General features: G+C 37.6%; 1 protein-coding gene across 3 annotated transcripts in view; it reads right to left on the bottom strand.

Annotated features, from left to right (window-relative positions):
* Window positions 1–12429, bottom strand: part of si:ch211-197h24.6 (uncharacterized) — an 81415-nt gene that overhangs the window by 41014 nt on the left and 27972 nt on the right. For 2 of the 3 annotated variants that reach the window (XM_048556118.2, XM_048556128.2), the window contains exons 6-11: window positions 10825–10961; window positions 9295–9417; window positions 5790–5856; window positions 4109–4156; window positions 1571–1609; window positions 719–856 (exon numbers count right to left, since the gene is read on the bottom strand). In XM_048556118.2, coding sequence (XP_048412075.1) covers window positions 719–856; window positions 1571–1609; window positions 4109–4156; window positions 5790–5856; window positions 9295–9417; window positions 10825–10961 — 552 coding nt within the window. The remainder of the gene's footprint in view (window positions 1–718; window positions 857–1570; window positions 1610–4108; window positions 4157–5789; window positions 5857–9294; window positions 9418–10824; window positions 10962–12429) is intronic. The other variant, XM_048556137.2, reaches the window with a different exon arrangement.

Genomic DNA, 12429 nt, shown 5'->3' with positions numbered 1-12429 from the left:
ATCTAAACAGAACCTCTCATTCTTCCTGGTTTATCTCATTGTACTTGACAATAATTTATGCCAAGGTAAATCAACAACTGGCATATACTGTCACCACATTATAGGGTTGAGAGAGTGTGAAAGAGATTTACCAGGAGTCTATTAGCTATTAAGAGAGGTTGTACAAACCTGGATTGTTTTCACCAGAGCACTGAAGGCTGAGATGACCTCACTGCAGTATACAAAATTATGAGAAGCACAGACATGTTGGATAACCAAGGTCTTTTTCCGAGGGTGGAAATATCAAATACTGGGGAGCAAATCTTTAAAAGGTGAGGGGAGGAAGTTTAAAGGAAATTAGTGAGGCAAGTCTCTTAAAAAGATTGCAGCAGGTGCCTGGGATACAATGCCAGGGGAGGTAGAAGAAGCAGATAGAACAGCAATGGTATTTAGACAGACACATGTACAGGCATGGAATACAGGGTTACAGACCACGTGCAGGGAGATGGAATAAATTCAGATTGGTATCATTGTCAGCACAGGCATGGTGGACTGAAAGGCCCAGTCCTGTGATGTACAGTTCGAAGTTCTAAATGTACATACTAAACAGACAGCACTGACTTCTCCAGCAGTAGCCAAAACACTGCCCATCTCAATGCGTCTAATTTCTACTACTAACCCCAAGCCTGCAGTTTTTGCCCTTTGATGGTTGGTACCATCTTAACTTTGTTTTCCTTACCTCCTTGTGCTGCCGTGGCCTCTTGACATGCCAGTACTGGTCGAGGGTATGGCTTCGAATCCACTGGAAAATTGATAGGAAGACCATCTGGATAAAGGTACATCCCTGACCAGTTCTCACTTTCCTTTATTTCTTTGTCTTTAAGGTAAGATATACAAATGCAGTATATCAGTGAAGAAGCATGTATGAGGCATTGATTAAGAGAATTGCAAGAGGAAGGTGGAACAGCATAAACATTTTGATAAGAGCAGGGGTCTGATATTTACATAGAGACAAACAACACAAACAACAAGTACTCAAATGGACAATGCAAGAAAGTTAAAAAAGGGGACAGTGGAAGGCGAGTATGAAAGATGTGTAAGAGACATGTTGAAATAGTTATAGGACTGAAAAAAAAGACTTCTTTGTTTGTATGAGCAACACCTAGAATGGTAAAACTGTTCAAAGATAATTGCATTTTACCAAGTAAACAATCCTGTAAGTGACAATATAGGACAAGTCTATTCAATATGTACAATGTAATCCATACATGAACTGATTTCTACATGAACATCAGAAGCAGTTTGGAAAATATGCATCTTCTGTTAACATTAAAATCCTGCCCCCACACACTAAAACTAGAGGAATAGCATAGACCACTAACAATGTCAAGACTGAAATTTAATTAGAGGGGTTCTTTCAAAATACCCCCACCAATCCAATCTCCAGCAACCAATGGACTATCAAACCCCTGGGTGACATCAATAACACAGCTAAACAGTTTCAACTAAAATATTACTTAAAAAGTAACCTAGAACAAAAATCTAGAAAGAATTTGGAATGAGTCTTCCTTCATTATAACAATAATGATACCTGGGGTAGGCGGTGACTGCTCATTAGTGTTCTCAGCAGCTGAAATATAAAACAGTAGGTCAACTGTGATAATGCTGCAATGCCAGTTTAAAACAAAAAGATTAAAATAGGCACCAATAATGCACAAACTTCAATTACAGCTATAAGACAATCTGCTATAAAATTAGTGCATTATTCAGTAGAGTAGACAGATTCGGCTCTGTTGAATGCACAATAAAAAAAGCAGCATGCCACCATATACCATTTAAGCTGCATAAATAATCCTCACTTAAAATAAAATTTATAAAGATACCTAACACAATTGGTAATATGTTACAACAGAAAGCAAAGCTATTAGGGACAGAACGGAAAATTCTCAAAACAAATTCAAAGAATACTGATAACGATGTAGTATTCAAAATATGAAATCCATGACAATAATTACAGTTCACATTATAACAAAGGTGAGGAAAGAACTTAAATTATCAAGCTTGATCACAATCATTAATATGGTGACAACAGTTTCTCTATGAAAACGTGCATCCCTATTTCTTGCAGAGATTGCTTTGGTCAGCAGCAGTAATCAGTTTTAAAGCATAAGGATCTTGAACTAAGCTCAATTTGGTACAAATGCTGCCAAAGCCCTGTCAGCTGCTTGCAAAGTTTAATGGAGAAATTAATCTCATTTTTGAACTGACTCAATAGATCAGTTATGTCAAGAGGCAGCAGTGGAATAGGGCTAGTAATCCAAAGACCCAGGTTAATGCTCTGAGACATGAGTTTGAATCCCAGCGTAGCAGATGGTAAAATCTGAGTCAATGAAAATCTGGAATTAAAACAAAAACAAAAAAAGGCTTACTGGCAACTCGGTAGCCACTGCTGATTGCTGTTACAAACTCCTCTGGTTCATTAAGGTCCTTTACCTTACTGGGCTGCCCTACACACAACTCCAGACCCATAACAAAGTGGTTGACTCTTAAATGCCCGCTGAACTGGCACCAGCAAACCAGTCAGTTTAAGTGGAAATTAGGTGGTCAATAAATGCTGGACCAGACAGCAAAGTTCATATCCCATGAATTTAATAAATTTTAATTCAAATCCCAGAAGTCTAGATACTCTTTTCTAGGATATGTTCACAGATATCTGAAGGGCTGTGGATGTCTAAATATTAGCCAGTTTCGAACTTTTAAGACAACATGCATTGAAATTCCAGTGATAAAAATTACAAGAAACACACTAAATCAGCAAAGCAGAATACTAGAACCTATACAGGAGATCACTCAACCCAGAGATTCCATGTAAAATAGTCACTCAGATAATCCAGTCAGTCAGTCTCATTCCCCATGGCCCTGCAAGTTTATTTCCCCTTAAGTGCCCATCCAATTTCCTTTTAAGTTCATTGATTGTTTCTGCTTTCTTTTGTCCCACAGAGAGCAAATTTCAGCCCATTATAACTTCCTTACACCAGCCAGATTCTCTCAAAATCTTAAAATTTGTTCCCCTAGTAATTATGGAATCAGCTAATGAAAACATTCTCTCTTTTGTCTGTCTTCTCTATACCTGCCATATTCTGTCAAATTTCCCCTCAATCTTTTAATTCAAGGCAACAACTCTAGCTTTGTCAACCAAACCTTGGAGCTAATAACCCCCATCCCTGAATCACAGAACTAGGTCTCTTCTGGCCTCTTTTAAAGGGCTCCACAAATTCCTGAATTGTGCTGGCGGTGGTGATCAAGAATGTGCAGTTTGTTTTTAAACTAGTAGAAAATTTTCAACCAGAAAAATATTCCGGCCAACAAGTTATGCATCAGCTTAACAGTTTGACTACACATAGGTGACTCTGAAAATCAGAAGGGTCGAGATGTACAGCTGGGCATATCAACATTCATAGAAGCAGAGCCCAATTTCATTAATGGTGTCAGTGAGCAGCATCACTTAGATGGGGAGACAAGATACACAACTCAGGGAACCAGAAGCAATTGTGGGGGACTGAAGAGACACTGAAGACATTACTGCATATCTCACACCACAGAAAGGTCAGGAAGAACAGGCAAGTATAATGAGCATTGGCTGCAGCCAGAGCATACACATGTGGGTAAGTGCATAGAGAAAACACTGTGCTATCTACAAGGTGCACTTCAGCAACTCACCAAAATTTCTTGAACAGCATTGTCCAAACCCAAAACCTCTCCAACTTTGAAGGACAAAGGCAGCAGGAGTATGGGAACACCATCGCCTGCAATTTCCCCTCCAAGCCACGCACCACATATTGGCTTGTAACCATATCATTCTTTCAGTATTACTGGGTCAAAATCTTGCAACTCTTACTAATATTACTGTGGATGTACACACACCACATGTGCCATGGTTCAAAAAGGTGGCTTACTACCTTCTCATAGGCAATTAGGGATGGATACCAAATGGTTGTTTTAATAAGTGACATTCACACAAGGTGTAGGAACTTTTTTTGTTCCAGGAAATGTGGTGGTCCAGACTAAAGGAAATGATGGCATGATGCACAGCAACAGAACTTCACTTTGGGGAACTTAATAAACATACATGAAGTCTCTTCAGATTTCTGCACTTTACAGTCTGGTACCACAGCAGCTGAAAAAAATAAAAACTTCAGTAAAACTGTTTTAACAAAGAAAGTACTGGGCTCAGAGAATCACAATCATAATCATCATTTGCTCCTTCACTATTCTGAAATCAATAGGATCTGTCAGAGTGGACTTTTTTCTAGGTTTTTATCCTTCAGTCTGAAATATTCAAGAACAATGGATCTTGTCCTGCTTTAAACAGTACAGCATAACTCAAGATGTCCTACTCCAAGTCTATCTTGAATATAAATTGTAGGAAGATCAGGAGGAGTTGTGGAGAAAGTTTTCCATCTGGAGAATGATAAGGATCAGGAACTCACTGTCTGAAAACATCTTAAGTGGCAGAAGCCTCACTATATTTAAAGTTTTGAGGGAAGAAGTGGATTAATACGCAGTGATTTTGATATGATCTGCGTAGATTCTGACAAGGTCTCATAATACCAAGCAATCAGAAAATTAACAGCTCATGGGATCAAAGGAAAATGGCAAGTCAGATCCAAAACTGACTCAGTGACTAGAAGCATATGATAATGTTTGACAATGGTTTTTGAGACAAGACTGTTTTCAGTCAGGTTTCGCAAGGTTCAGTACCAGGCTTCTTGCTGTTCATGGCATATGCCAATGACTTAGACTTAAATGTAAGCAGCATGACAAAGATGATTGCCAATAACATGGAGTTGGTAGTAGGAATTTTAGGGAGGTAGGAATTTGCAGGACTTGTTTTATTAATTGTTTAGTTGATTTGCTGTTATAGTTACATAAATAGTTACATGTTAATTGTAGAGTGTTTGTCAGCGATTTACTTTATTTAACCAGTAGGAGTTGCTGAAAGGCAGGTTATACCACTTTTTACACTCCTTTTACAGATTATAGGGCGAGGTGCTCTTCTTTGGGTGTTTTGGTTTTACTTCTCAGCATGGGGTTATCCTTCGCTTTACAACAAGGAAATATTTTAAAAAGCCAGTTGAGTACAATACCCATAAATAATTTCCAATGGCTCAAGTGCATTCTAGGAGCTCTAAAACTCAAACTGATGCCAAAACTCATTTCAATACAAAATCCATTGACTGAGCAAACAGTCTTTTTCCGTAACCACAAAATGATTTTCAAACCTAATTTTGAATGCCAACCCAGACAATATTTTAATTAGCTATGTACACCATAATGATTTCTGGACTGGAAAAGTTAAGTGAAAACACAAGTTGTCGAGAAATCTCTTGACCAGAGCCAAGCAACTCTATCAATTTAGTACAGCACTCAGGGAGCAGAAACATACAGCAGTTGGATAAAGAAAATATGTTCTATTACAGTATTATAATATTTTGTCACTGTTTTAAGCATGTGTGTTCTCCAGTTCACAAATTTGTGGTTAAGCATTCCAATGTCATTCTAAAATTCAGAAATTAATTGGTCCTAAGCGATCTGTAAAAGGATTACAGCATAAATTCCAATTATGCCTAAAAGAGTTTAATATTTGAAGAATATCATAAGAAAATAGGACGTTTTATAGGAACTTTATCAGAAAAGGGATAGATAACAATAACTGGTTGGATGCACAGCGCTTATTGTGCAAACATGATCAAAAAACTCAATTATTTATGCACAATTTAGAAATTTCCTCAAATAATTCAGCAACTTACATGTGTCTGCAATTCTCTTTAAAGCAGTTTTTTCAATACTCTTTGAACCACTTTTCTCTAAGACAACCTGAAATTTATAAATATAATTAGTAACTTAAGTCAGAAAACCCTAATGTACGAACAAAATTTATCTGACAAGTCTTTAAGATGTTTAAAGTTTTTACTACATTAAATTATATCCTCCAAAATATGTACTTTCCCCTGCTCTTCCACTAATGCACAGAATTTAGCAATTTAATATCAAGGATTTCACAAATATTCCATTTAAAATATCAGCCGTGTTCAAAAGTAACACAGTCTGAATAAACACTAAATTTGGATACTGCATGTAGTTAATAAAAAGTTCTTTTATTTAGTCTCAAATGAAAAACTAGCAAAAATGTTCAGTAATAAATGTGCAATGAAAAGTGGCTTCACAGATCCCCTTGGAGCTACATGCTGAGAACAAAATGCAAACCACCACAGTGAAGAATTTGCAGAGTGATACAGCACAATAACGCAAAGCAGATTATTTGGGACTTTTGAAGAGCAAACAATTAACATGGTAAATGCCAATATATATCTACTCACGCTGCCAACATGATAAATTACATCTTACCTTAGTTATTTTGACACAGAAGAAGAATATTGATAGTAATGAACTGATTTTGGACATATGGGCGTTCAAAGGTGTTTAGATAACACCACATAAATAGGCAAGTTGGAGGAAATTTACTTCAAAATTGAAGGGATGAAAGGGCGAGAGTCAGCATAATAGTAGTTTGGAGACTGATTGTAATGAATAGTAGTACTGTTATTTTTCAGACTGGAAATTAGTACATAACATCGTCCTTCAGGGATTCAACAACAGGAACATTTCACTTTTTCTTATACATTATGAATCTGAACAAGGGTACATACAGCATATTCCTGAAGTTTGCAGACAATAAGATACATAGTAATGTAGTACACAAAGACGTGAATAGCAACCGAATTCAGAATATGCGGTAGATGACATTTAACACAGAAGAATATGAAACTCTAGAAATTAAATTTTGAAAAGGATATAGGAATAAGAAATCTGGTAGGCTTTGTTCTAACACTGCCTTGAATGTATGAGCAAGCAAGAATATCCCTTTTAACAGAGCTAAGTGATAATTTCACTTAGCTTATTCCCCCTTAGTAGTTACTGTCAGCTTGGGCTTTTAAGTCAGAAACTTTGTAGGTATGCGTTAGATGCTCCGTACTTCTTGCAAGCAAGTTAAAGTTTCTGGAGGAGGACGACGACTGAGCAGCATCAGATTCTGGCAAGTCAAAAGGACCAGCTTAGTGAACCCTACAGACAGGGATCATTGAATGTTCTCTCTATTATTTCCCTCCACCAATGTCTTAGCCCGAGTGTAAGCGTGTGGAGACAGTGTGACAAGAGATTTAGAGTTTTAGCTAGGATAGTTATGTGTCAACAGTAGTAATCATTTTTCTGTAGCTAGAATTTATTTGTGAGATAAATATCAACATTTGTTAAGTTCAGAAGCCTGGACAGCGCTTTCCTTCAGCCAGATCTAAAGCACAGCTAAATTGGGGAATTTTGGAGTACTTTTCTAAAATATTTAATTTTTGTCGTGATTCCAGGAAAAGGGGAGCTTGATTTCCAGCACATCACCCCAATGAATCATATCAACTGGTATAACATAAAACAAACAAACACATACAACCAAAAAGGGATTGTGAGACTGATTAGACCTTGAAAAGAGGCTCCACGGATGGTAAGCAAAAAGTGTACAGTTGAGGCTTTTTCAGAGAAAAGGTTGCTTCCACAGTGAAGATAAAACAGTTAACATGCTGGATGGGCTAAAAATTGGGAGAGGGAGTAAAACAAAGTTGACAAGTCATCACTTGGGATGGGATGCACCTCGGAATGTTGAGCAGTATAAAAAAGGTAGAAACTGAACAGCAAGTGGACATCATTTTCCATTCCACCTTAGATATGAAGCAGTGTTGAAATAGTGTTCCAAAAATGACAGTGGAATAAATCCAGCCAATCAGTTTGGCCTCAGTTGTGAGAAAACATTTAGAAATAATACCCAGGGTCACTGTAATTAACTGAAGAACCCAGCGGATTTTTTTTTAAAGAAAAAGACAGGCCAGGTATTTGTTTTGAAGTCTTCTGATGGAATAACGCAGTGTAACTGAGTGCAACGCAGATGAAGTGCTGTACAGGGACTCCCAAGGCACTTGCTCCTGGCTCACATAACAGGAATGTTGAAGCCAGTGGAATACAGGGACAATGATAACATGGATATGAAGGCAGCAGGAGACTAAAAAAGAAACCGTTGATTTTCAGACATCTGTTCAAATATCCATAGTATGTGTTTTGATCGCAAAACATGTACTGCACATCAAAAAAATAAACTGTTATTTCAGGTAGAGCACAAGCCAGACAGGCTGAAAGACATACTAATATAATGCCAGATCTCATGATTTTATATAGCTCATTGTAGATACTTGGCAGTGCTGCCCAGGTTTTAGTGCACCAACTGGATAAAGAAATATGGGCAAAGCTTGGTAGTCAAATGTATGATTACTTTCAAGATATATGACATCAATAGAAGAGAAATGTAAGTAGGCACTGATCACATCAGAAATCATGCAAAGCACTGCAGCATCACAACAATAAAAATAGATTGGTCAAATAACTGGTCAGGTGCAAATCCAACATCACCAGCGTGGCTTGTTCCTGGCTGCAACTCAAGGGAAAAGCATAGTCTAAACACAACCATCCAAATCATAGATCGAACCACTGCATGAATCTGTCAGATAAATTATTCATTTACTTGGTTACATTTAAAAGATCGGACATCTGAAACAGTATCCAGGAAATCACACTCAATGCAGCAGTCAAGTTGGGTTAGTAAATGGATGAAGTGGGCAAGAGCCTGCTGGTTTGATTCAGTGTCATATCAGATGATCAAAGGATTTGGAGGTGGAGGGGGGCATGGTGGCAGTCACAGGCATTCAAAACAGCAGGGCATCAATGGATCTGGCCAAAAATTGAAGAAGGGTCTCGACCCAAAACGTCAAACTTTCCTCCTCTTCTGATGCTGCTTGGCCTGCTGTGTTCATCCAGCTTCACACTGATCTCTGACCAAGAGTTGGTCTGTTTAAGGAGAAATGATGATCTAATTGGTGGTTGGCGGGAAGCAACCTGGTTGGTGGGCTACGAGACCAAGTTTTAACCTGTTTAAACAGGTGTTATCCAGGTAGATGTTGCTATTTTGTCTCTTACTTCAGAATCTAAGACATTTGCATAGGTCTCAGGGAACAAGGCAACTGGCAGTTCAGACTTCTTGGGTATTTCCCACATAAAGTTTGTGCATCAGAATTGCTACAGAGTCCTGACACATATCTTCTGTTGTGCACCCAGTTTTTTTATGATTCCGAGACTGAAATATTTAGACCATTCAGAATGCTTGAATATACCAGGATAATTTATAAGTAAACAACCTACAAACAGACTCGCACTTACAGTCACCTTCCCTCTTCCATCCAATTTTTCAATTTCAAGTGCTTTTTTGAAGACAAATTCTTTCCATTCAGAAGGCTTCATCTTTTCTCCCTCATACTTAAGAGCATCAGGATGGTGCTTTTCCTGAAAAGAACAACTAGATAATCAAATGCCATTCTTCAAACATGGGGTCATTTTTATAATTTGTTACAGTACTAGTTTATGTAGCATGTTTCACTTGGTAAAGTTTCCCAAGGTGCTTCAAAGTAGCATTCTCAGAAGAATCTTGATACCAAACCGCAGAAAATATTAGGACGCATCATGCTTAGAACTTCTTCACTTCCTATTTCTCATCTCCACTCAAACTAATTCCATTTGTTGGCCTGCTGAGCCAAGATTATTTCTCATTGCTGCACTAATGTCATCCTTTATTAGCAGAGTTACCTCACCTTCTCTTCCATCCTCTTTGCCCTTCCAAAATGTCAAATAACCCCTAGATAAATCAATTCTCAGCCTTGATCACCTTGCAACCACATTTCTCCACCAGCCATCAGATCACACCAATTTACTTCCATGAGCCACAATTTCACCACTTTTATTACAAACGCTGTGTACCTTCAGTTAGAGAGAAATTTAAGTGTTTACATTTTTCCCTAATCGGGCTCCATTTGCTAGTCTATATACTGTCCTTCCTATCGTACTCGATCCGTCAAAAGACCCTGATCAATTCCATGCTCTCTTGCCCAGCCTGTCTCTTTGAAAATAATACACGCCAACCAATTTCAATCATCTTCTCCCCAACCTCCCACCAATTATATAGTTGTTTTAAAACATCAGCCCTAGCTATTCAATTAAGCTAAAAACATTATTCCTAGCACAATTCAAGTGAAGCACACAGGAAAGAAAAAAAGTGCCTCTTTGCCAATTCCTGGAGCCAGTGCTCCAAATATTTGAAATACATATATAAATCTTAGAGTCACATATTTAAATCTTTAACTTGCTTCACCCTCATGCTAATTTGTTTGAGGCTTGGCATTAATCTGGAGATTACCACGTTTTGCTTCTATTTTCAAGGTTTAGCCTTTACTGTTTGCACACACAAGCAGAATATCTTAGTCAAATCTATGCCAGTAGTACTATTATGAATGTTTGTAATATAGTAGTGTTATTTGGGAAGTTTGGTACTAGACCAGAGGTAAATAGGTTTTTGGTTTTCATTTCTGTGAAGTGGAGGAGTTTTCTTTTAACAAGGACAAAAACAGAAACTTAACATAACGTCAACTAAGTGGAAAAACAGAATAAGAAAGAATCTCTCAGATCATAGGAACATAGGAAACAGTAGACCATTCAGCCTCTCGAGACTGCTCCACCATCTTTAGATCATTAACAATTTAGGGTAAGTAGACACTTGAAGTATTTTGTTTTAAAACATTTCAACTCAGTAATAGCCTCTTTTAGTACAGGACTCCCTATTTTTAACTACTGCGTTCACAATCAAACTCACAGGGTTCTTATTCAAAGGGTTCTACTTACTACTAAATATGTACTTACCAGATAATTTGTCATATGTTTAGCTCCAAGGAGATGGGGGAGAAACCAGGTGAGTTCGGATTTACAGTAGCACAGTTTACAGACAAACTGTGGGTTCGTCTTTTGGTCATTACGATATTCAATTACATAGTCAAGTCCTACAGGTTTAAGAAGCAGCATCATAAAATATTCTTTGTACTTCCTTGAATAAGAACACAGGTTAGCCCACACCTTGATGCCTTAAATGTAAACAAAAATGGCTTTGATTGTTTAGTGCTTTTATAATGTAATATTTTAAAATCAAAAGTCAGTACTTAAATAAAGTAGACAAACGAATTCCATAAAAATACTCTGGATATTGTATACAAATAACTGCACAATGCAATCACGCATAGCACTAACAACTGAAAAAGTGGTACAGAATCCAATGTAATTATATTTTACATTCAGCTAAACATGGTGAAGGTTACAAATTCATGACTGAACTACTGGCCTCCTAATCGTTGTCCTAACAATGGGGACAGTTTGCATAAGAAAATTAAAAATAGAAGTAGACATTCAGCTCCCAAATCTTGCCTAGCCATTCTACAAGATCAAGGTTGATCTGCCCCAGTTTTCAACACCTATTGTGCCAGATCCTCATCGTCCCCAACTCCTGATACTTCAAAAGTCTACTTCTTTAAATATTTTCTGTCATCAAGAATCCACAACTGTCTGGAGTAGATAATTATAGACATTTACCATCCTTCGGAAGAAATTCTTCAGCATCTCAGTTTTGAATGAATACCCGCTTATTCTGCAACTATGTCCCCAACATTGAGATTCCTTCACTGGTTTAAACAACTTCAACATTTATCCTATCAAGCCCCCTCAATGTGGTATGCTTGAATAAAATAACACCTCTTCTAAAGTCTAATGAAAGAAGGCATAGCCTGTTAGCCATTCTTAATAAGTCAATTCTTCAATTTAGGAATCAGCCAAGTGAATACCTTCTGAACTTCCTCCAATCCAAGTATATCAATTCGCAAAAAAGAAAACGTGGGGGCCAAAACCAAACACAGTACCCCAGGTACCTCACTAACACACTGTACAGCTAGAACAAGACTTCCCCAATATTACACTCCAATCCCCCAGCAATAAAGGCCAAAAAAGGTCAAGTTTATCCCCACCTAATCTGGACAGTCTCTAATTCTGAATACTACAAATCAAATTTAATTTTTCTTTTCAATGGTGATTTGCCTTAGTTTCTCCACATATCTACCTACCCGAAACTACTCATCCTTGGAACCATTTTCTTGATTCTTTTCTTCACTGTTGCTAATGCTTTCACTTCTTTCCTTATGCAGCGCCCAAAATTGGGTACAATGGCCCGAACAGTGTTTTATATAGGTTTATCATAATTAACTTGTCTTGTTTGACAACATACAACCACTCAGACAAAGATTTGGGCAAAACTATGTCCAAATTGTATTATCTACAAATGCACTGCCCTGCACTTTCAAGTCTAAGTCAATAATACATAAAGACAAGCAGGGGTCCTAACAGAGTGACATCTAAGCTAATGTTTGGCTGTCCTTGATTGACCATAATCCCTAACCACGTCTGTGAATGTTTAACTATTTAGAC

This window comes from Stegostoma tigrinum, chromosome 2, assembly GCF_030684315.1.
Source record: "Stegostoma tigrinum isolate sSteTig4 chromosome 2, sSteTig4.hap1, whole genome shotgun sequence".
NCBI classification, from domain to species: domain Eukaryota; kingdom Metazoa; phylum Chordata; class Chondrichthyes; order Orectolobiformes; family Stegostomatidae; genus Stegostoma; species Stegostoma tigrinum.
This window is presented reverse-complemented; position numbering and strand designations above follow the sequence as displayed.